The sequence below is a fragment of the Mya arenaria genome, chromosome 4, assembly GCF_026914265.1.
Source record: "Mya arenaria isolate MELC-2E11 chromosome 4, ASM2691426v1".
NCBI lineage: Eukaryota > Metazoa > Mollusca > Bivalvia > Myida > Myidae > Mya > Mya arenaria.
The window spans coordinates 72,496,878-72,522,210 of NC_069125.1; the positions used below are offsets into that span (position 1 = coordinate 72,496,878).

General features: G+C 39.5%; 3 protein-coding genes across 5 annotated transcripts in view; 1 reads left to right on the forward strand and 2 right to left on the reverse strand.

The window, feature by feature from the left end:
• The window catches only part of LOC128231061 (uncharacterized), a 32,087-nt gene extending 11,394 nt beyond the window's left edge, over window positions 1–20,693 (forward strand). The window contains exons 9-24 of the mRNA XM_052943480.1: window positions 715–861; window positions 1,067–1,201; window positions 2,381–2,694; window positions 2,803–2,940; window positions 3,336–3,436; window positions 5,616–5,752; window positions 6,923–7,080; window positions 7,783–7,952; window positions 11,394–11,493; window positions 13,987–14,040; window positions 14,163–14,230; window positions 14,440–14,594; window positions 14,854–15,034; window positions 15,943–16,001; window positions 18,858–19,004; window positions 19,300–20,693. Of these exons, the coding sequence (XP_052799440.1) occupies window positions 715–861; window positions 1,067–1,201; window positions 2,381–2,694; window positions 2,803–2,940; window positions 3,336–3,436; window positions 5,616–5,752; window positions 6,923–7,080; window positions 7,783–7,952; window positions 11,394–11,493; window positions 13,987–14,040; window positions 14,163–14,230; window positions 14,440–14,594; window positions 14,854–15,034; window positions 15,943–16,001; window positions 18,858–18,998 (2,058 nt within the window). The 3' untranslated portion in view covers window positions 18,999–19,004; window positions 19,300–20,693. The remainder of the gene's footprint in view (window positions 1–714; window positions 862–1,066; window positions 1,202–2,380; window positions 2,695–2,802; window positions 2,941–3,335; window positions 3,437–5,615; window positions 5,753–6,922; window positions 7,081–7,782; window positions 7,953–11,393; window positions 11,494–13,986; window positions 14,041–14,162; window positions 14,231–14,439; window positions 14,595–14,853; window positions 15,035–15,942; window positions 16,002–18,857; window positions 19,005–19,299) is intronic.
• LOC128231791 (leucine-rich repeat and death domain-containing protein 1-like) lies at window positions 1,797–3,710 on the reverse strand. Its single transcript, XM_052944987.1, has 2 exons — window positions 3,693–3,710; window positions 1,797–3,516 (listed from the first exon to the last, which is right to left on the reverse strand). The coding sequence occupies exon 2, from the start codon at window positions 3,508–3,510 to the stop codon at window positions 2,149–2,151; it is 1,362 nt and encodes a 453-aa protein (XP_052800947.1). The 5' UTR covers window positions 3,511–3,516; window positions 3,693–3,710; the 3' UTR covers window positions 1,797–2,148.
• Window positions 20,694–22,718: 2,025 nt separating the features above from the next.
• LOC128229773 (sodium/hydrogen exchanger 10-like) overlaps window positions 22,719–25,333 on the reverse strand; it is a 216,996-nt gene continuing 214,381 nt past the window's right edge. For all 3 annotated transcript variants that reach the window (XM_052941592.1, XM_052941593.1, XM_052941594.1), the window contains one exon: window positions 22,719–23,821. In XM_052941592.1, the coding sequence (XP_052797552.1) occupies window positions 23,224–23,821 (598 nt within the window). In that variant the 3' untranslated portion in view covers window positions 22,719–23,223. The remainder of the gene's footprint in view (window positions 23,822–25,333) is intronic.

The window sequence follows — 25,333 nt, forward strand, 5'->3', positions numbered from 1 at the left end:
TCTTATTCGAACGCAGGAAGGCAGATATGAGAGGAGAGATAAAGTTGTTCTATCAAGGCAGCAGTTATTCCGGGGCGACTTTTGTTTAACGTTAGCTGTTCTGGAGAATGTCACTGCTGGCAGACTGCACATTTTACGTCAGCTTTTATGTCCTCTCCTTAACCTTAGAATCAACTTTCGAACCCATTAGGCCATTCAATACATCGCCCCTTCGTCTGGTACAAAAGTGGTTTTTGTTGTTCTCAACAAGTAGAACTCACATAAACGTGAACGAATGTAAAAACCCAGATTGGAGGAAGCCATTAAAATTCACATTATGTTATACAAACAACAAGATCGATAACTTTATCTTAGGTACTTCTCATACCTAATTAAATGCAAATAAATGTAAATACGGCCAAACTGACGACTCCAGGAGGCTAATCCGTGTCCGTCAAAGTCCTGGAATCCTGTCGGGACCCTAGATAAAACTGTCAAGAGTACTCTCTAGCTCTCGTCCTATCCCCGGGAAGCGACAGTTCCGGCGTGTTCTTAGATTATAGATCATAACATATAGAAAATCATTTAAGTTGTCCACAGGCATGTCAGCAAAACAGTTGGATGTTGATGAACCCTGAAACAGGAGCAAGTGAACGGTCATCGAAAGGTCTTACTACTCACCCATTTAACCGTAACACTATGCTTCATGACAACTTAATACCTTCTTTGTTTCAGGACACGTTGCGAGCGGTGTACTTGACGTCAACGATCACGGAGTGGCTCCTAGCGCTTTCAGTACTCACGTTCACGTTGACGTTTGCCCCGGACTTTCGGAACATGCGTGTCGATGATCCTAAAATCTTCCTAGAGGAGACATACGAGGTATTGCATTATTTTCACCAACGTTTGTACCCAATATTTATGAAGCTTAGCCAGAATGAATGAAAACTATTTGTTATGTTGAGTCAAAGTAGGTCACTAGGTCAAATGTGTTATACAAATACAGACATTGTCAACACTCTTGATGCCACATGGTCTTAGTTAAACATATGTACTTTGCTAAACTACATGTTGTTTATATTTTCAGCGCAAACATTCTAGTTTGGATCTTAAAGACTTGAACAGTAACAAAAATGGAGTGACTGTGATAGCAGATGCCAAAATCTCGAATGATGACCTTAAAAATGGCGATGTCGTTCAAGTCGACGGCGTTGACAATATGGTCTGAGTTTTGGTAGTGTCTTGTATAAAGTACGGCTGTGATAGAAGACTCACATCAATTCCACTGTGGATTCAGGGAATATCTGCTGACGCTCCGGCCATCACCATGATCTCTGCCAAGACACAACCATGCCCCGCCGTCCACACGTGGAACAAATATATGAACCCGGGCTACGTGGCCACAAGGCGCGCTTACCATGGATATATGAGTGCCTATACAACTCTTTCAGAAAGGTCAAACGGACTGTTTTACTTAACTTGGTGCTTTCTATCTCCTGTCCTGAGGGGACATTTCAGAAACAATCGGACTGCTCCGATCATTGAATGTTTATATCATTTAATCATTGTCATGTTTGTTAGCATTCACCGACTGGAGATTATTTGCAATAATCCACGAATATTTGTATACTGTCGCATACTATTGGCATCATTTCAGATTGTTTCATATTCAACAATGTGATGGCCACTTAAAAATTCGATTGCGTTAAACACCGAAAGCGAAACAAAATGTACCGAATTTAACAAACATGTATGTTTTTTCCTCCTTCTTGAGGGAGGGTCTGCCTTAAACCTTAATTTATTGTTGTAGAGAATGGTCTATTTATTGTATACACATGCATTTTTATGTTTTATGCCATTGTATTTAATGAATTAGCATCCATATTATTATTGTATAACGACATATTTTTACATATGTTCGTGTGCTCATCTTGTATAGAGAAGCACTATAATATATTGAAATCAATAAATACTTTTTTTATTCGACTTGTACATTAATACAATCATACAAACATGTATACATACACACACTCATAGTAACATGTATATAGTATAGTCTATGTCCGTAATACAAACTTCATATTATAAGTTTTTCCACCTTGTTAGTAAGAACGGTTCAAAATATGCCGCAGTCTGGGTAATATCAATATGGCCCAAATATCCGCACGATTACGGACAGTAAGGCAGGAAGTTGGTGATGAAGTCATTTACGTCTTCCCCCGTGCCTTCACACGTGCCAAAGATGGCGCTGGCGTTCAGCCCCCAGCCACGCAGGTAAGACATTTGACACGAGCACTGGACTGGCGTCCCTTGCAGCTCCAGTCTATTTATATACGACAGTGACGTCACGGCGGGCGGAATTGTGGCCAGCTTGGTGTGCTGAAGGTTAAGCACGTCGAAGTCTGTCTGGCTAGAGAACGTTCCGGGCGAGATGTACTCGAGGGGGTTGTTGGAGAGGTCGAGGGAGCGGAGCAGTGAGAGATTGAGCAGGTCAAACCGCTCTATGGACGTGATCCTGTTGTTGTCCAAGAACAGCGAGCGCAAGTTCGTCAATGCATTGATGGCGCTAGGAACCCGCTGTAGGGCGTTTCCAGACAGGTTGACATGTGTGAGCGGGGAGCCGGCAGGAATCATGTCTGATTCTATCACACGGATGTTGTTACCACTCACGTCCAAGAATCCAAGGGAGGTAAAGCTTGACAGCACGTCGGGAAAGTATTGTAAGTTGTTATCTCGCAGGCTTAGGTAGTGAACGGTTGAGAGGTTGTGATTGCAGGGCTCGAAGATAGGCGCCTTGGTGTCGTAATTGGATACGTATTCCAGATGGCGGATGCTGTTCAGGTGGCAGACGGCCGCCGGGATCCGATCAAGGCGGGACCGCGTGATCTCTAGCCACGTGATCGTCCCCTCAACCCCGTCGAAGGAGCTCAGTGGCAAGCTTGACTTCTGCCAGCCATCTATGTACAGCTTTGACAACTTACGAAAGAAATGAAGTTCATTTGGCCAGTTTTGGAAATTGTCTAAACTGAATGACAGCTCGCTAACCGTTCTGCTTAATGGGAATATGGCTGAAGATGCCAAGCTTTGAATTGGATTGTCTTTTAATAACAATGTTTGAAGATTCGTTAGTTTTCCAAGAACGCTCGAAAGTGAAGTAAGGCTATTATTAGTCAAATCTATCGTATGCACTTCACTTTCGATTCCAGAAAAGGCATTTTCCTCAATACTACTAATCTGATTGTCATTTAAATAAAACTCAAAATGCGTTGCATTCGACGTAGCGAGCGAAGAAAACGAGTCATCCAGAATGTCCGTGATTAAGTTATTGTTCAAGTATATTCTCACATCAGATGAAGCGAACATCTGAGCGGCTGTAAAGTTCGGGGAAGTGTGTATGCCCAGATTGGAACAGCGGACCTCTTCCGGCGCGCAGCGGCACGGCGCGGGAACAAGGCACGTGAGGGGATCCAACAGGAATGCAGGCACGCGCACAAACAGCGCCAGCCAGACGATATGCATCCACATTAACATTTCAATCTGAAAAGTTTTACTATGTTGAAATATCTTATACTATTATAGTTTATAATATTATATTTTAACGTTATAGCTAGAGCCCTTGTGTCTTATAACACTTTTTAATGCCAAATCACATTCATGTTCAAATTGCATTTTTAAACAATAACATATAACTTCTATCAAAGACAAATGCTTACCTTCGCCAATTCACAGAGCAAGTCACCAAAGATAAGAAAAAGATAACCGAAATACGATGTCTAAGTTTGGTCATAAAAATGGAAACATTGTTCATTTCAAAATGTTCTATACCACAACGGCTGGGAAAAATGAGTTCCATCATTCTGTGTGACATATTTCTTCAAATTGCCCTTGATCAACAAACAACAGGCAAACATCGAACACTTTTAAAAAACGGCATGCATCAAATGGTTTTAGTAAAGCTTTCAAATGGATGCGGGTTCCTTGCTAAGATATGTTTAAAATGATGATATCGAGTAAACTCCTGTCTGAGTACGTCTTCAATGGATTGCCAAAAAGTAATTATGTTGTTTAGTCTAAATTCTAAAATAATAGACGTGTTACACGGGATTCTTTCGATCCCTCAAAAATCGTAAAAAATCCGTCAACGTACAATTATTTGGACAACTATGTTGGTGAAAAAGATTCCTTTGCTATTGTTACATTTTCCGAAGAAATAGTAACAAAGAAGATGAAGATGGTTAATTGCAAATCCAATAAGCCATACGGCCCGTGAGGACAAACACAATATTCACACATATATTAACAATGGTACATACAATGGTACATACACATACATGATAAGAAAAAGGCGCACAGTCATTGTTTAAACAATTCGCGGAAGAAAATAATAAGAGAATAGTAAGTTGTGTATCATTGCAAATACACTACATTTAAAGTTTATTATAGCATACGCCAGACGTAATAAATACAACGTTGATACGCTAGATACATCGACTGAGTGGCCGTGCGGGAATATGAAAGCGTAGAGTGTGAGCTTTCCGTGCTTTCCTGGAATGTTCAGGGACTAACTGCTCCTAAGCAGCAGAGTGCTGATTTTGTAAATATCATTTTATCGCATACTATTTGTTTTCTGTTCGAATCTTGGACCAGGTCGTAAAGCAATATCAATTTAAATGGTTATGTTTTGCATACTAGTAAGTAATTTAAACATGCATTCTCAGATTGAACGTTTTGACAACTTTTTTATTTTTTGTCTTGGTACGAGCCAATGTTTTGTAAAAATCCATGGAAACCAATTACATAAGACTGCTGACTAAAAATTAGATCGCATATTTTTATAATTAAGTTCAAAAAGCGATGTTTTACGAATTTTTCTTAACCCGTTAGTAACGGTTTAAGCCATGAAACATTAATTTTCGAACAGAAATATGAAAATCTGTGATCTGATCTTTTGTCAGCAGTCTTATATTATTGGTTTGCAGACATTAACGCAAAAACTTGCCCTTTCCAAGACAAAAAATAAAAAAGTTGTAAAAATGGTAAATCTGCGAGAGTGCAGCTTTAAATTAGATACAACACTTTTCAATATCAACAACAATGCATCAATTGCGGTGATTTTATATGGGCACGTTTTACACACTCAATCTATATAGGGGGGTCCCACTCACGTATTACACACTCAATCTTTATATTTTTGATATTTAAAAAAAACTGTTGCATCAACTTTTTAAGAGAGTGGGAAAGTCTTTGTTTCTGCCGTGTTGGCTAAGGTGATCTAACTCCGTTCACTCTTTATTAGCAATGAACACGGTCTGGAATGATAGAGACATAACTGGTAAACACTATAATAAACACCCTCCCCTCCCCCACAGTCTTACAACATCGAATAAGAGAAACATGAAGATAATGTCCGGTTTTATTAAGAACAAAAACGACTTGAAGTGATCTGTACAGACACTTTATTCAGTCGTCGAAGAGCACTGAATATTGTCAGTGTCATTTTTTGTGAAATTAAAACAATTACACTGCACATTAATTTCTACTCAGCTGTTGATGTTATCTGAATTAATCATGAGTGTTATAGTCAGAATTCTAAGTTGCTTTCTATGTTAATCGATCGGATCAATGTGGCTGTGCAGAAGGTGTGATGGCCAATGGAGGACCAGACGACTGCACAGGGACAGCGGGCACGGAAGCTGGGTTTGTATCGCATCTGGGACTAGGGCGATCATCGAAGGCCGGCGACTTGCCTGTTTCACACCGTAATCTGGTGAATGTAAACGCACAACTAATGGTGTCACGTCAATTTTCGGAGTTGTCGCTTTCGCAGCCGTAACAGTCGACGACATGGATACCCTAGAATCCTACAGAGGCACGTGTGTGTCCAGTCAATTAGGCTTTCTAAGACTCCGCATCAACAATGATTGTCAAGCGAGCCGTTTGTTTGTTTATTTGAGTTTATCAAGGTCTGCCCGCGCCCATTGGCTGCATTATGGCTTGACCCCGCCGTGACGCCATCACGACTTAAATTGCCATAAGTGACATAAGATAGAAGTGACAGCAATTCGCAGTCAAATCCAGGCATTGGAAGACTTGAAGAAACAGAGTGAGATACAAGAAATCCGGGTGCGATACCCTAGCTCTTTGCGAAGAGACCTCTTGGTTCTTTAACGTGCTCGGTGTAAAGCACCGATACACGGGATACAACTTTCCCGGGTTGAACCAGTACTGAGTACACCACTTTCCCAAGCACTACCCTTTAAATGCCAAGCGCCAGGCAAGGGAGCTACTTGTACCAGCTTTTAACGTCTTTCGGTATGACGCGGCCTGGGATCGAACCCACGACCTCCCGCTCCGTAAGCGGACGCTTAACCACAAGGCCGCGGAGACGGTGTGTCAAGCGAGCCGCTGGTGTGCGAACGGGTGTTTGCAAGGGTAACTCGACCAGAACCATCAACTCCGATAACATATTGATCAAACTGCCTCACTTCTGTGACAATACCAGTCTTGTTCCAATTCAGCTGATGGGACCCACTTGATTCTGTATGCGCACATGGTCTCCTACAGCTAGCGGATGGAGGCATTTAGTATGTTTAGATAATCGCTCAAAATCTCTCATATGACGATTCCCCAATGCCTCCTCTAAGGTTACCATAGTTTCCATCCATGTGTAATGTGGCTTGTATGTACCAGAAGGTATTGGGATGAAGTCGCGGATAGGGTGGCCAAAACGACATAGCTGGAGAAAGTTTCGTATTTCCGTCATGTGTGTTCCTGTACTGTAACATGGCACGTTGGAATTCATCGGAAATGAGATTACCATCAGGTGTTGTCAGTAATCATACGCTTAACTGTTTTAACTCCAACCTCGGCATGACAGCTGCTATGAAGAAAGACTACAGATGAAAGCCGATGATGTACACCCCTGTCATTGAGAAATTTGCAGGTTGCTACTGAGGTTATTTCTGGTCCACCATCCGATGCGAGCTCATCAGGAATTCCAAATGTAACAAAAGTACGTCTCAGACAGTCAACGAGACCATTAACACCACCAGAAGCCTTCTCCACGATAGGCCAGTTTGAATATTGGTCGACTACAACCAAGTAATTGTAACACTTGTAGTGGAAAAAGTCTGCGCAAAAAGATTGAAATGGGTAATCAGGCGATACCAATGGTTTTGGTGGGGCACAAGGGTCTGTCGGAGCATTGCGATTCCAAAGGTTGCACGTGGCACATCTAGCGCTAATTGCAGGGGTGATGCCGGGCGAAAAGATTTAGGATTCAGCTCTTGAAACCATAGATGTCACTCTATAATGTGCAGAGTGTAAAGCGGTTAGAACGTCCTCTCGAAGTAATGTCGGGATGACAACACGATCGACAGTGTGCAAGTCATCTCGAAATTGAAAAAAACTCCTCGAGTGTCTCGGCATGCTTATGGCGGGATTCATTCTTGCATACCAGACTCGATGAGTACGACCAGGGCCTCTTATTGTCACTGTTGGTGGCGATACAAAACCTTTTATATATGACAGCCTTTATGCTCGGGGAGTCCAAGTTTGATGTTGTGGCTGCAATGAAAGGCTCTTCAACAAATGCTAGACCAGCTGGTGGTGTCCGGAGACAATGCATGATATCGGAAGAATGAGGCAAATCGATCATCGATGAAAACGTTGTTACTACATCATCTTCAATGTAGAGCTCTTCTGCATCGCCGTTTGGCTGACGGGAGACAAAATTTGCAGCACGGTGTTTGACACCAGGGATGTGTATCATTCGGAATCGGTAGCGTAATGTTTTTTCTTCAGGTTTCTTCAGGTTTCGGAGCCTGTTGTTTGGAATGTCTTCCAATGTCCGATCACCAAACAACTTCAACAATGGCTTGTGGTCAACAACTATGATCAATTTATAACATCCAAGGATGAAGAGATGGCCTTGTCAAGAGCACCTCCGACGTCTAGAGCTTCTCCCTCGATTGGTGCGTAACGGGATTCCGCGGCATGTGTTAATCGACTTCCCACAAGCGTGACCTCCATCCATCACTGCAACATAATGGTTCGTCTTTGAGACATGCGCAATGCTTTTGGAGTAGCCAGAAGCCAATGCCATCTTAAGACCAGTCTGTCGCAAGGCCTGTTGTTTTACTTGGATCAAAGATACGAACGCATTTTTTAGGCTTGAGCTCCAGACTTTTGCAATAGACCACAAAAAATCCACCGTGTCCATGTGGAGTTCAACATCATACTCGAAAGTACCAGATTTCAATGAAAATCAGTCTGTAAAACATACCTGGAATAAAGTTTGTTTTAAAGAATAAGTTCATGTAACAGTATGGGCTATTTTGCGTACATTAGCAGTAAAGCACACATTAAAACACGGATATGAAAGGGAGATCTCCTATAAACTTGAAAATTCCTTGCAGTTCTGGGTTTGATCTCATTGTTGCAATATTGCATACTAATTATAATAATTTACTACAGGGGATGGAATTCAGAAATACAATACATAATTAATTCAGTGCGTTTTTCTCCCTCATGGCTGTACTGCTCTAGCAGTGAAATTAGTTAAATAGTCGAAAAATAACCAGTAGCATAAAAAACCATTGCATGTTCAATGGATTGACATACATCCTTTATCATTATCAATTAATATATACCTCAGATTTTGCAAACTTGTTTTGGCGTTCATACTCCAACTTCTTGGTAAGCTGGGTTATTTCCCTGTGTATTGCTATGCAAGGTTAAAAGATATCCACCCCTGCGTATGTAAGTCATATGCTTATGAACATTGTTATGATTCTTATTTCCCTAAAGTACTGTTACAGATCATAGGTCTTATTAAGTATGGACATTTGTAAATAATTTGTTATACTCTCTTTGTAGGCAATGATCAGAATTAAAGGAGTATTTTGTATACTACAAGTAAGTTCACATTCTCTGAAAGCTGAACGTCCACAGTACGTCGAGGCTGGTCGATTTTCTTAGCGCACAAGACCATTCCGTGGCACCAAGTGACCGGTTCCCCCACTGGGACCTGGTCTTGATGGTCTATGAGTTGAATTTTATAAAGCCTTTTGGGATATAATTGGAAATATTGTATTTAATTATTTTATAAAAGTTACGAGAATTGCGAAGTATCCTTTATTAAACAAGAGGGCCCTGAAGGCCATGTATCGCTCACCTGATCCAATAAAGATCATCAACAATAACATTCTGATCAAGTTCCATGAACATACGGTCATAAGTGTGGCCTCTAGAGTGTTAACATGCTTTACCTATTATGTGACCTGGTGACCTAGTTCTTGACATCACATGACCCAGATTCGAACTTGGCCTACAGGTAATCAATATAAACATTCTGACTAAGTTGCATGGACATACAATCATAAATGTGACCTCTAGAGTGCTAACAAGCTTTTCCTATGATTTGACCTAATGACCTAATTTTTGACCACAATTAATCAAGATTCAAACTTGACATAGAGATTACTAGTATAAACATTCTGACCAACTGGCATGAAGATACAGTTATAAATGTGACCTCTAGAGTGTTAAAAAGCTTTACCTTAAATTTGACCTGGCGACCTTGTTTTTGACCGCACATGACCCAGATTCGAACTTGGCCTACAGGTAATCAATATAAACATTCTGACTAAGTCGCATGAACATACAGTCATAAATGTTACCTCTATAGTGCTAACAAGCTTTTTCCTGTGATTTGACCTTATGACATAGTTTTGACCGCACATGACCCAGATTAAAACTTGACTTAGAGATAATAAATGTTAACATTCTGACCAACTTTCATAAAGAAACATTTATAAATGTGACCTCTAGAGTGTTTACAAGCTTTTCCTTAAATATAACCTGGTGACCTAGTGTTTGACCGCACATGACCCAGATTCGAACTTGGTTTAACACTAATTAATATAAACATTCTGACTAAGTTTCATGAACATTCAGTCATAAATGTGACCTCTAGAGTGCTTACAAGCTTTTCCTGTGATTTGACCTGGTGACCTAGTTTTGGACCGCACATGACCCAGATTTAAACGTGACTTAAAGATTATTAATATAAACATTCTGACCAACTTTCATGAAGTTACAGTCATAAATGAAACATCTAGAGTGTTAACAAGATTTTCCTTCAATTTGACCTGGTGACCTAGTTTTTAACCCCAGATGACCCAATATCGAACTCGATCAAGATTTTATTGAGGGTAACATCCTGACCAAGTTTAATTAAGAAAGTGCACAAATTTTGACCTCTAGGGTGTTAACAGTCAAATTGTTGACGACGGACGACGGACACAGGGCGATCACAATAGCTCACCTTGAGCATTTCGTGCTCAGGTACGCGTAAAAAACAATGCGTTTTTTCGTTATTGTTTTATAAGGTTGATCCACACCTTGAAAATTGGCGTCCAATATACCTTTTAAATATCGACTATAAGCTATTTGCAAAGATTTTAGCAAACAAATCGCATACAATTATTCCTACCGTAAATTATAAATCTTGATCAGCAGGGTTTCATCAAAACATGAATATAGGTTTTAATATACGACTTATAGATGTCGTTATAGATTATACTGATCTTTGCAACAAAAAGAGTACTGCGTATTCTATTTAGAGACTTCAAAAAAACATTGCCACAGTAGAATGTCCTTTTATGTTCGGCACATTGACTAAATTCGGCTTTAAGGACTCTTATTAAATGGGTAAAACCCTTTATTGCAATATATTAACTACGCTTTTAAAATTATACCCAAAGCTTAAATCAGCACAATTGTATTATTGTATGTGTGCTATCATGTTAGGTAACATTTTTTAGGTTGTAAGGCTGTATGAGTCATTGGACCGTTTTAGGATACACTGGCGGCTCAAAGGGGGTGCACCCAGTGCACGCGCCCCCCTTAAATCCTCAAAGTTTACTTTTTATCTCAATACAGAAGAAAAAAAAGTAATACCTTACGCCCAAAATGCACCATTTCGGACCAGAAATTGTTATTTTTTTCTGAACCCCATGCAAACTCTTTAACCAAAATAAATGTCTGTTCTGGTTGAGATGCGCAAGTAAAACGCTTACGCCGCTTACGCCCGTAAGTTACCCATCAAAAGTCAAATCCTGGAACCGCCCTTGTCGACGATTGAATCGAAAGTAGGTTACAGTATAAATGTATGTTACGTGAATTAAGGGGGGAATTCCGTGTATTCATTTATAGAACAACTTCATCTTGCACTCAGTTGAAACCACAGGTGTCCGTCACATAGCTTGATCACTAAAATATTAGTAATTGAGCTATGTGACGGACACCTGTGGTTCACAGTGGGAAAATGTGTGATTTAATCATTTCAATATCCGATATAGGAGTACTGTAAATATTTGTCATAGTGATTGTCGTTCTCTTGGTTTCGTAAGGAAATTATAGTGGAAGACAAAGAACAATAATGAGTGTGCCAATGCTTCCCATTGCCTCAGAAGGAGACAGGTTTTTGGAAAATGAGGAAGGTATTGAAAGGTGTGTTGTTGTTGTTTTGTTTCTTTTTCTAGTTTTTTTGTCTTTGTTGTTGTTGTTGTTTTTGTCCATCTCTCATCTGCCTTCCGCTGGTCATCACAGCGTCTCGCTATCGCCTTGAAAGTTACTTGACAGTTAGCCGTGGTTAGAATTAAAGCTCTTACCCGGAAGTTTATTATCTTGTAAGTCCTCCCCTGGTTCAACTATTCCCAGCGTAATTCACATTTCATTCGCCTGATAGACTATATAGCAAGTGCAGGGGCGGTTCCAGAGTAAGACGTTAGAGAGTGCGTAACTGAGAGGCGTAAGCTTTTGACTTGCGCCCCTCCATCAGCGAATTTATTTTGTTTAAGTGTTTGCAGGGGAGGGGGACCCCACGAAAATCACAACTATCTCGAGTCCAAAATGGCTTATTTTTCGCGTGTTTTATTACCCATAACTCCGTATATTAAAATATAAAGTACACTTGGACGATTTTAGGGATGGGGGCGCCTCCTGGGACCGCTAGTTGTACTATGCAAACATACTTATGCATCACTCAATTGTAACCACGCCCCCCCCCCCCCCAGGTCCGGGGAATAGCGGGGACTTTGACTTTCGGTCCAGCCAAACCCGCAAGACGAACAGATGGTAAAATCCCCGCCAAATGCCCCCGAACCCAGGGACCCTAGGTAAGGCCCATTCCCCGCTATATTCAAGCGAAGACAAAACCACCGCATTCACCCGCCACTGCGGGGCCACCTGAAAGGTAAAAACACGGCCGATTTCCCCGGCTATCCCCGGTATACCCCGGACCTGGGGGAAGGGGGGGTGCATGGTTACAATTGACTGGTGCATTAGGTAACATTTTAAAAAAAAATCAGCGATTTGTTGACTTCAAAACGAAAAGTATTATAAACATTTATGTTTCGGTGCGTTTCCATTTTTACATCAATCATCAACATCAATCAATTGTATTTGCTTCTACAACATATACACAAAGCCGCGACATTTTACCATCGACCGACACTCGTTTAATGAAACTAACGCCTGCAGGTAGTTGAATATTCGAATCCCCAACTGGCAACTAGCAGGTAGTTGAATATTCGAATCCCCAACTGGCAACTAGTAGGTAGTCGAATATTCAAATCCCCAACTGGCAACTAGCAGGTAGTTGAATATTCGAATCCCCAACTGGCAACTAGCAGGTAGTTGAATATTCAAATCCCCAACTGGCAACTAGTAGGTAGTTGAATATTCGAATCCCCAACTGGCAACTAGTAGGTAGTTGAATATTCGAATCCCCAATTACCAACTACCTTCCAACTTTACCGTCATGAGCCGATTTAGGTTTGCTAAATATAGATAGTATACCAATGAATAAAGTACAGTAACAAAAAATACTAATTATAGGATAAAGTGAAACATTTTGATATTATTTAAAGCATTTGGGTTTGATATTTGATGCCAAATGAGCATTCCATTGCATCTTCCATAAGATCCATGTTATTTTCCAGGTGTTAACGAGTTCTCCGGGTTAATTTCTGGGGAATAAACCTGTCCGATTCCTATAACCCGGATTTTATATTTAGTATCTAGTTCTTAGGCCGCAGCCAAAAGGTAAACACATTGATATAAAATAATTTATTTTGACTCAGTACGCGTTCATTTAAAACTATTTGCGTATTCTGTTTGTATACAATACATTTTCTATTATTTTAATTGCGTAATTACTCAAAAACGCAGTTTACTCGCACTATATTAACCGCATAACACATTATGAATACTCATTTCTGCGCTACTTTTCGCAAGCTACTTAATATGCAGAACTCCGTAGAGCAGATATTGGAGCAGATATGGTTATGCTAATTAAGTCGTTGACCACCGCAGTTTTAACAGCGCTGGGGTTGATACCCCCATGTGCGCATTTAATTCGTCTGATGCCGAGCCTCACTTAATGATCCTCCGTTCATGGGTGCATTCAAGATAATTACTTTTTTTGTGAAAACAATCTGCAATGCATTCTTGCAGGCATTGCAGGTTTGTTGTTTTTTCTACCTTAATTTTTTTTAATCATCTCCAAAAAACGCTGTTTTCAATCCAGGTGTTAAGTTCTTTCGAAAAAAATGTATATGCTGATAAGCCCGCTTGAACATCTATAGGGACTTGAACAAAAACAGCCAGAATTACGTCACTGGAGAGCAGTTATTTTTATTAATTAATTTCTTCAACCGACCTTTATAAATGATAAATTACCGGCATGTTTCCTGCCAGAATAATCTGACTACCGGAAACAATGCCAGATATGTCGTTGTATTCATCCTGATGCCGAGCTTTCTTAGATACCATTATAAGGCCTCATTCAGTATTGATAGAAAAATGGGATAACACATTAGAATGGTTCCACTTTAAATTCCAGAAATCATATTTAGAGAATATGCATGGAATCGTACCTTCGAAGTTGAAATATTCTCAACACCATACACACTGATTATATAATGTTAATGTCCATTCCAGGTACGCCATTGCAGTGTCGTACAACCACACGGAGGCATTCTTCCCAACCATAAGGCGAGATACTACTTGTTTCTCTAAGGACAACCATTGGTTTAAAACGACGTTTGCTTTTCCGACATACTTGTTGACCAATTGTCATCATGTGTTGTCTCATGTTTCGTCCGTATTTGTTTCAGCCACACCGCGATAGAGGCCCCAGAGCGGTGTGTGTTCGCACAGATGGTCAACATTGGCGCTGTCTTGTGTAAGTCTGCTCACTGAAGTCGTAAGAGAAAGCCTTAATTCTAAAACAGATAATTTACTTTTTACTACAAAAAAAGTCAGCAAACAGAGTTAACAAAACGCGGTTAATTGCTAAGGCTCAAGTTAGTGTCTCAGTTTAATAGGTTTGTTACACCTTCAGCCCTCCTCTTCAACTTTAACTATCGTCATCATCTTTCACCTATTTTACAGTGGGTATGACCGTGATCTTGCGTTACCTGTTCGTGAAGACGTTTTTGTTGTGTAGGGGAACGGCAGGCACGGACCGCTCGTTCTGTTCAAACCTGGCCGGCCTTTACCTCGGCATTGTATCCGCCTTCGGACTCACCATTGCTGCGAACTTTCAGGTAACAGTGCACTGTTGGAATAAAGTAGAATTTTATGTCTATATCTAGATTCCAAGTGTGTATACAGTGTAGCCAGTTATGAGATTATACAGACCAAAACGTACGATTGTGTCAGTCTCATGTATTAGGCGGAATCTATAGTTCTTTCGGTCAGAAAATGTCAAACAAGAATTGAAAACTTATTGGTATAATATGAATATATATTAAATGAAACATGAGTGTCTGTACATTGTATTTCTTACAATTGTTCCAATTTCAGACAAAGGTTCAGTTTGTGCCCCACAACATCGGCGCCTTCTCTGCGTTCGGGTTCGGCACGATCTACTGCTGGGTGCAGAGCGCCATTACATACAGATGCCGATGTACCTTCACAGGAAAGCGCGTCCTCGCCGCCCTCCAATTCACAAACTGCATCGTGATGACCTTGCTGTTTGTAATCTGTATCTTAAAATGTTTGACTGTTTTAGATAGTAACATAAATAATTATGGAACGCCAAATCTTTAATCTCAAATATTTAAAGAGCTCTTCCAAAAATTACATACCTCTTCAAATGATTTGACGAGCTTTTCAAATCGATCGAAGACTTCTTTAATCGATTTGAAGAGGTCTCTAATTATTTGTTGCTATAATTATATAATTTTTGCTAGCAACGATTCAATTGTCGCTTTCTAATTCAATTAATGAGGGCAATACCTGATTTGTAGCTCCATTTCTAACACCGTGATACGTACTTGTCCATACACGATTTGAACTATTATTCTATAAGTCCAGCTCTATAGTTCAATTATTGAGAACACTATTTCGGGTAAATTTGAAAACAAAACATTATAGGAAAATGACTTGGAGATATCTCAGATTTAATTACAGACGGGGATGTTGAGAGCTTTACTATATATAGCTGATGATATCATTGGTTCTATTCAGGAGCCCTCTGTAATTGAATTAAAAAGGTCTCTAATTATTTGACAAGGTCTCCAAATATTCGAGTATACATATGTAGATTTGGCGTTCCATAAATACAGTAAAGATACATACAATACTTTCGGAAAAAACGTTCTGATGACTCAATATTACTTTTCTTTAAAAGACATTCATGTCTGTAAAATGTATTCTGATTGGCTAACTATTTCGTGCGCACGACTTAATTATTTTGTGCGCACGACTTAGTATCTCGTGTGCACGACTTAGTATGTCGTGTGCACGACTAAGTATGTCGTCCGCACGAAAGCACGAGATAAAATAAAGCATGCTCATATCACCTCTGTGCCAACGTACATAGAGCAACATACAGAAGATCAAAACTATCACAATACTGTTTTGAAATATATTTGCTTAACCTGATCCAAGTTATAATCTCAAGGGTCATGTTCAAAAGGCAGGAGAACAATGGACACGGAACTAAATGGGTGAGTTTTCACTTAAAAAATGATAAGTTTGTTTTAATAATAAATGTCACTCTTTTCACCTTCCAAAGGATATAGTGGATATTTGTTGATTTCAGTGTTAGATCGTATTTTATTTCACGAGTCTCATAGATAAAATAGTTTCACGGGTGGCGAAGCCACGAGTGAAATTATAGTTTTTCTATGATCACGAGTGAAATGAAATACAATCTTACACTGATATGAACGAATCTTATTTTTCTTTTATGCTTATTTTTTTTAGTTTTATTGGTATTTTAATTCATATTTCTAAATACCCCCTTTTTGAAAAAAGTGTTTGTTGCGCCGCTACCCGTGGGACGCCCACCACGCAAATGTTTGATCGCTAAAAAAGTAGCTTTCTCCCACCTTAGTAAAGCAGATCCAAAAATTTGACTATGCGAAATTCTTTTCTCCCACCTCAAATAAGTAGATCCAATAATTTAACCATGCTAGCAATTTTCATCTTGCCCACGGGCGGAGATAAAATGCCCGTATGGAACTCCTTTTTAGTGGTCGCCACATTGTAATTACCTCCCTTGTTGAGGACTGTCGTCTGTACCATCATGGAAACCTTGTCTTGTGGCAATATTTAGAACGCTAATTAATAATTTCTCGCTTCAAATGTCGCCATAAAACGGTTTTCACGCACATTTCAAGAAATAATGTTTCATTCTCCTTAGAACTATTTAAAGACCGATTTGACTATTAACATAATCTGAATCACTGCGCGCATATCCATGAGACCTATGAATTATCGCATATCCATACGTAATTATTTCCACTAAGCACAAAAGAGTTCAAACAGAAAATACATCTTTACTTAATTTTGTTTAACTGAGGTGGGAGAAAAAGCATCTACCAGAGCCGCTCGTGTAAGATAGGTTCACCCCGACCCTCGGGCATGGTGATTTGCGGAAACTCGGTAAACCTCGTTTCAGCAAAACACCCTACGCTCGGGTCGGAATGAACTTATCTTACACTCTCGGCCATGGAAGATACTTATAATCTTGGCCACGGGCAAAGATAAAACAAGTACCCGTATGGAATTCCTTTTTTATTGTCATCACACAATTACCTCCATTGTTGAAGACCGTCGTCAGTAGCATTATGGAAACTTTGTCTTGTGGCAATATTTAGAATCCTAATTAATTATTTCTCGCTTCAAATGGCACCATAAAAAAGTTTTCACGCTCCATTCAAGCTGGGGCCAATAACAATCCTACTCCCAGATTCAAGAAATAATGCTACACTCTGCTCAGAACAATTTCAAGAAAAAATTGACTATTAACATAATCTGAATTACTGTGCGCATATGCATGACAACGACGAATTATCACAAATCCATACGTATTTACGTTTACTACGCACAAAAAAGTTCAAACGCAAAAATACAATTTAACTTTATTTTGTTTAACTGAGGTGTGGGAGACTTGAAAAGCATCTACCATGGCCGCTCGTGTAAGATAGGTTCATCCTAACCCTCACGCAAGGAGTTCTGCGGAAACTCGGTAAACCTCGTTTCCTTACAACACCCTACGCTCGGTTTAATGAACCGATTTTACACTCTCGCCCATGGAAGATACTTGTAGTCATTTCTTTTTTTCGGCTCGTGGAGAATATAAGTATCTTTAATGGCCGAGAGTGTAAATTAGGTATGGCGGTAAAGGGGGAGGTAGTTGGTAGTTGGTTTAATCAAACATTAAACGACCTGCTTGTTGCCTGTTTGGGATTCGAATAATCCGCTACATGTACATAGTTGTTAGATGTTGATGTTGATATTTAGCTATTCGACCATTTGGTTATTTGCTAATATTCAACTACCAACCAGATGATAGAAAGGTACACATACAATCACACGCCAAATGGATTTTTATGCATGTATATAGATGTATCTTGGTGAGAAAACGCTGTTTTAAAACTCTATGTTCGTGCATTCACCATTAGTTTATTCAATTATTACCAGTTGGTACCGACCCCGAACTACCAACTACCTCCAAACTTCACATTCATAAGATTGCTCATCCTAACCAGAGCGAAAGTTTGGGATCAACATGTCTTACATGAGCGACCATGGTAGATGCTTTTTCTCCCACATCAGTAAAACAAAATGTAGTAAAAATCTATACTCATTTTTTTTTTTTGCATACGGGTACTTTATATTTGCCTCTTGGCAAGATAAGGATTTCAAGCATGACCAAACTTTTCTGGGGTGAGAGAATAAAAGTGTCTTCCATGACTGAGAATGAAAGACAGGTTCATCCCGACCCGAGCGTAGGGTGTTTTGCGGAAACGAGGTTTACTGTATGGATGTATGTCATAATTCAGTCGTGGTTGTCATGGATATGCGCGCAGTGATTCAGATTATGTTAATAGTCAAATTGATATTTTAATAGTTCTGAGGAGAGTGAAAAAAAAGCATTATTTCTTGAAAGGTGTGCGAAAAAAAAATAATATGGAGACATTTAAAGCGAAAATTAATTAATAAGCATTCTACATATTGCCACAAGACAAGGTTTCTGTGATGCTTGTCGACTCTAAGAGGCTATTGCGTGTCCGTCAAAGTCCTGAAATCCTGTCGGGACCCTAGATAAAACTGTCATTAGTGCTGTTCAGCTCTCGTCCTATCCCCCGGGGAGCGACAGTTCCGGTTTGTTCTAAGATTATAGATCATAACGAATAGAAAATCATTTAACCTATACACAGGCATGTTAGCAAAACAGTTGGATGTTGCTGAACCCTGAAAAGAACCAAGTAAATAGTCTTCGAAAGGTCTAACTCCTCACCCATGTAACATAAACACTTTGCTACAGGGCAACTAAGTACAATCTTGTGTTTCAGGACACGTTGCGAGCGGTGTACTTGACGTCAACGATCACGGAGTGGCTTCTAGCGCTTTCAGTACTAACGTTCATGTTCACGTTCGCTCCGGACTTCCGGAAAATGCGTGTCGACGGTCCTAAAATATTCCTAGAGAAGTAATACGAGGTATCGCATTTTGTTCACCCACGATATTTACCAAATGCTTATGAAACTTGGTCACAATGTATGAAAACTAATCATGGGTTTTGATGAATCAAAAAGTAGGTCACTAGGTCAAATGTGTGATAAGAAAACAACATTGTTAACACTCTTGATGCCGCATTTTTTAACTCGATCATATTTGATCAATTAGGCGAAGGTCGATTATTGGTCATAGGCCTTGTTGGCCCCCTTGTATAATTAATGTTACTATAAAATAATTATAAACATATTTAAATTACATGCAGTTTACATGTTTCAGCGCATTCAAGTTTAAACTTTAGGGGACTCGCTCATGTTGTGAGAAAATATTTTTTAACGACAATGCAACTGAAAACACTACTATTATAACTATTTTTCTATTTCATACTTCAAATACATTCTATGAGTAGTTATCAACATTTGTTGAATGATTCCAGCCGGCAGTATCTGAGTTTTAACACTCCTAATGATTTGCCACACTTTATTTTGTCATAATACAGTGCTTTTTACAAAACATTAGCGAGTTCCTTTAAAGATTTAAACAGTGACACAATTGGAGTGATAGCAGGTGCCAAAATATCGGATGATGACCTTAAACTGGCGATGTCGTTAACGTAGACGGGGTTGACAATACGGTCTGAGGTTTGGTAGTGTCATGTATAAAGTACGGCTGTGATAAAAGACTCACATCAGCTCCGCTGTGGAATCAGGGAATATCTTCTGACGCTCCGGCCATCAACACGATCTCTGCCGAGACACAACCATGCCCCGCCGCCTATACACGTGGAACAAACATTTGAACCCGTTCTGCGTGCCCACAATGGTGCACTTACTATGGATATAATTGTCCATATGAGTCTTCCAAAAATGACTGATATACTTAATATTGGTGCTTTCTCACCAGATGACATTTCAGTAACGATCGGACTGCTTTCGCGTTACTGTCCCTTGACGCCTATGAGTCTTCCAAAGAAACCAAAATGACTGATTTACTTTATATTGGTGTTTTCTCTCTTTTATCACCAGATGACATTTCAGTAACTAAGTGCTTTCGCGTTATTTTCCCTTGACGCAAGTCCTTGCATCTTTTTTGATCATTTTATGCATAAAATCATACAAGTTCAGACATAAAACGCATGGAAAGACGAGATATGTTTTTTCTCTTTTTTATCTCAATATTACGGATATTTGTAAACTGACATTAGTTCAAATATCACCATATTCAAGAACGTGGTGCTCCCAATACGAGGTGCAATAAAGTTATAGCGCGTCCAGTCTGTATTTCAAAATTACATTTGCGTTAAAAACGATTTCGTAAAACACCAAAAGCGAAACAAAAAGTACGGAATTTAACAAACATGTATTTTTATTCATTCATGAGTCTGCTTTAGGCCATAACTTTTTGTTGTAGAAATGATCTGTTTCATGTATACACATATATTTTCATGTTTATGGTAATGCTTTAAATCATTTATCATCAATCCTTGAATTGCATGCTGTCATCTTCTTACATATTTTCGTATGCTCTTCTTTTGTAAAGAAGCACGATAATATGATATATTAAATAAATACTTACTTCTTTTATGTATGACTTATACATATAAATATTCAAACACACAACCAAACATACATGTGTATGTATATATGTTTTGTCAGTATTAAATAGAAACTTCATATTATATCTTGTTCCGCCTTGTTAGGTGTGGATAATATGGTGGCATATAACTGCCATACGATTACCTGTTAACGTTCCCGAATGGTTTAATTTTCGCGATAATTATCTAGCTATCGAGTTAATAATTGCGAAACGTTTTCGGTTGGCCTGATAAATATCATAAGACTAAAAACTGGCTTGAAAGTGCTCAGAACTGCCACCCGTGTTAACATTAATAGGTTATCTAGTAATGATCTGTGAATTCCACTTAGTAAGTAACATACTAACTGGTTAACTAGATAATATTCGTGTTACCAGTTACCTAGAAATGCATTCCAGATTCGGGCGCTAACAGGTTATCTAGTTATGGTTTGCGAATTCCACTTAGTAAGTAACATTGTAAATGGTTAACTGGATAAGATTCGTGTTTCAGTTTCCTAGAAATGCATTCCTGATTTAGGCGCTAACAGGTTATCTAGTTATGGTTTGCGAATTCCACTTGGTAAGTAACATACTAACTGGTTAACTGGTTAAGATTTGTGTTACCACTTACTCAGTGAAATTCGCAAATCATAAGAAGATAACCATTTGTATAAATATATTTAGTGGTAACACGAATCTTATCAATTTTATCAGTTATTATATTACTTATTAAGTGGAATTCGCAAACCATAACTAGATAAACTTACTGCTAGAAGCCTAGAAGTGCATTTATAGATAAGTGGTAACACGAATCTTATATAGTTAACCATTTATTATGTTACTTATTGAGTGGATTTCGTAAACCATAACTTTCACGACTGTTTTAGTCGTATGATACCAAAACGTATCGCTAATATTAACTAGATAGCTAGATAATTATCGCGGAAAATAAGTGGTGAACACGAAACGATTAGCGAACGCTTTCAGGTTATCTTAACGGCAGTAATATTTCACCATTGGATAAGAACCGTTCAACTATGCCGCGGTCTGGGTGATGTCATTGTTTGGCCCAGATTTCCTTACCATTACGGACAAAAAGTCAAGACGTTAATGTCAAGAAGTTGATGATGAAGTCATTCACGTCTTCCGCCGTGGCTTTACACGTGCCGTAGATGGAGCTGGCGTTTAGCCCCCAGCCACGCAGGTAAGACATCTTACACGAGCCCTGGTCTGGCGTCCCTTGCAGCTACAGTCTACTTATAGCCGACAGTGACGTCACGGTAGGCAGAATTGTCGCCAGCTTCGTGTGCTGAAGGTTGAGCACGTCGAAGTCTGTCTGGCTAGAGAACGTTCCGGGCGAGATGTACTCGAGGGGGTTATTGGAGAGGTCGAGGGAGCGGAGCAGTGAGAGTAACTTTTCGTGCTTACTCGGTGAAATATATCACGACCTTCGCCATTTCACAGGGCAAGTCACCTAAGATAAGAAACAGATAACCGAATGTATCAGTGTGGTCATAATACTGGTATCTCTGAAATTGTTCTATAACGTAACGAAGCGTTGAAATACTGTGGCGCGACAGAGTGACTGTAGTATAGCACAAAATGTCCATGCAGGGCGGATTACGTATTGTGTCTGACGCCCATAACCCTTACCAAACTCTAACCGTTATTATCTATAATTATCTCTTCCCCTCGGTTCCCCACCAAAATTAATAAATTATATAAGGTTTTTCGGCTTACCTTCAAATTAACAATAAACGCTGCAATTTTATAAACATATTTAAATAAAGCGGTCTTAAATTTGCATTATTTTAAACCGCATAACACCATATATTTCCCATTTTATAATCATGTCAAAAATATCAATTAAAACTGCACCAATCAAATGGTTATTATAAGGTTTCAAATTTGATGTGGCTTTCTTGGTAAGAAAGAGCATATCCAAGTTGTGGTAATAATAATGACATCCAGCAAACTACTAACGGTGAGTAGGTTTACACTGATTGAGTGTCAGATGGTGAATGGTACTATGTTGGTGAGAATGATTCCATTGATATTGTTACATTGTTACATCTATTTGATTTTTATCATATTGATTTGAAATCAAACACCGCCAATTTACTACTATACTTTATTTGAAAATATAACATGACAGTAACAGAAATGTAAAAAAAATATAGAATTAATAAAAACGCATGATAAGTATACACGTACTATAACTTGTGCATTATTCACAAGAAGATGATATATACATACACGCATGCTCTTCATGCATGTTTAGTAAGGCTTCTGTCAACTTTTGTTTTAGATACATACAAAAGGCAAAGCAATATATAGTCTGTAGATATATGACTTACATGTATTGAAAACGTAAATGATATCAGTTAAATGAGCGTGTAAAACGCTAATAACACTACTTGTCGATATATGCAAAAGGTGGAACAGTCGATGTATGCAAAAGGTGGAACAGTCGATGTATGCAAAAGGTGGAACAGTCGATGTATGCAAAAGGTGTGGAACAGTCGATGTATGCAAAAGGTGGACCAGTCGATGTATGCAAAAGGTGGAACAGTCGATGTATGCAAAAGGTGGACCAGTGGATGAGAGCACGCATATTCCTGGAAAACATTAGGCGTGCATATCCTTGTTATCATTCTTATTTGTCCGCAATCCCGGTCGTTTTCCTTTCACAGGCATTTTTGAGGACGGGGCACGGGACGGGGCACCGCCATCCGTTGCCGTGCTTGCGGTTTCCGGAGCGGCTGTATCAGGTGCCGTGTCCTGTCGCTCCTCCTGGACGGGCGTGTCCTGTCGCTCCTCCTGGACGGGCGTCAAAACGTGCTCCCGATCTAGTCCCATGGATGTTGATGAACGGTCGACATGCTGGTGGCTGTCGGAGTGGACGATGTCGCCGCCTTCGATATATTCAAAGTCGTCGGGCAGAATTTCTGTGCTCTCGAACGAGTGAGCGGATATGTTGCCTGGTTGGCCGTGTGCACTGTCAGAGCTCAACCTCCGCTTCAGTCGCTCCCACCGTGATGATTTCTGGCCCCGTAGAGGGCTGCCGAAATTAAGGTCAACCTTGAACTCGTCGGCAGTTGAATGGGAGTCCCCAGAGGATCCGGAAGAGGATGACTGTGGGCCCACGTGGTTCACTAGACTGTTACTGTGCGTGGAAAACGCATCCAGTGGGGAGGATGCCCGCTGATGCAACCCGGTACCGGAACTGAAAATACGTTCAAATTTAAAATCCTTCTAAACAATACTCCACACCAATCTGCCATAAAGTAGAACAAAAATGCTTCAAAAACACATTAAGACATCACTTCGTTACATATAGTTAGCAACCATTTTCCCTGCAAAATGAATTTTTATTCATGTCCATCGCCTTTTCTGTGGTAAACGAGCATTCCGATGATGTACCATGCAGAAATATTCGATATTCAATCCCTGAACCCATTTCAACCCTGCCGCTCCAGCATGAAGACACGGCGCGTATATTTGTGCCGATTCACGGACGCTTGCGCCAATTGACGGATAACGGGTCGGAATATAGCTGACAGAATGCACGATCTAGGTTCATTTACGGTACATTGATTTACAAAACAGCCTATGTTCATGTTTGTTACATTTACGCTCTAATACACTACTAAATGAGAAATATGACGTTTAAACTAGAGGGAACATTTTTGCGTGCCAACTATAGTTGCACCATGACTTAGGGGAGACTGCTACTTTGTATTAAAGTATTCCACTGTGGATTGGCGCTTAATTTGCGATTAACAGGCATCTACCGTCAGTTTAAGAACGGACGCGGATGGCGTAGATCATTCCCTTAAAGGAAGTACACTGTACTTTAAACTATTGAATCGCCAGAATCAGATCGGATACTACCTGTATAATAAACTGTTATTATTCATGTTATTTATTGTTTTTATTAAACGTTTTATTACGTTTTTTGATACATTTTTAAAATGCGTACCATTAAACAAATGATGATGATTATTATTCGTACGTACATAAATTCGTCATGCACCACTGCATAGCAACTGCTCGTATCATCGTTGGTTACTGATTACGCTTATTTCTAGCAGTTCAGACTACATGTACAATGAATCAAGTATTGTTATTTAGGCGCAGATACATTCGTGGAAAATAGTTCGTGTAAAAAACGGCCTTGTTGAAAAAATATTTGCGTTGAATATTTACTCTGACACCATTTCAACATTAAATTTTGGCCATGACAGTCATCTGTGAACTGATCATTGTTACATTCCGGTCAGTAATAGGGCAATGTTTAACGGTTATTACAATTATAAACAAGCAAATATTCCGATCAAAACATTCAATACGGCTGCAGAATGATGGACTCGTGGACTCTTATAAACATTGGACATGAGATACAAATCGTCTTGAAACTGTTCGATATAAAAAAAAAATATTGTATATACTGCAGCATTAAGATTTGATTTAGTAACATACATTTTGACCCCAAGTAACCCTGTTTCAAACGTTAGTTAAAAAGTATTCATAGTGGCCAGATTGGACTAGTAGTATTGCAAAAATATAGCCTCTAGAGTGTTCCCAAGGTTTTGACCTAGTGACCTAGTTTTTGACCCCATGTGACCTTGTTTCAAATTTAGCCAAGATTTCATGGAGGCAAATTCGGATTAACTTTCATAGAGATTAGAGTGAATATATTGCCGCTGTTTGTTCACTAGTTTTCATAATGATTTGA

Excerpts from the sequence above, each read along its gene's own strand:
- LOC128231791 (XM_052944987.1), bottom strand. The coding sequence starts at position 3,510 with ATGTTAATGTGGATGCATATCGTCTGGCTGGCGCTGTTTGTGCGCGTG.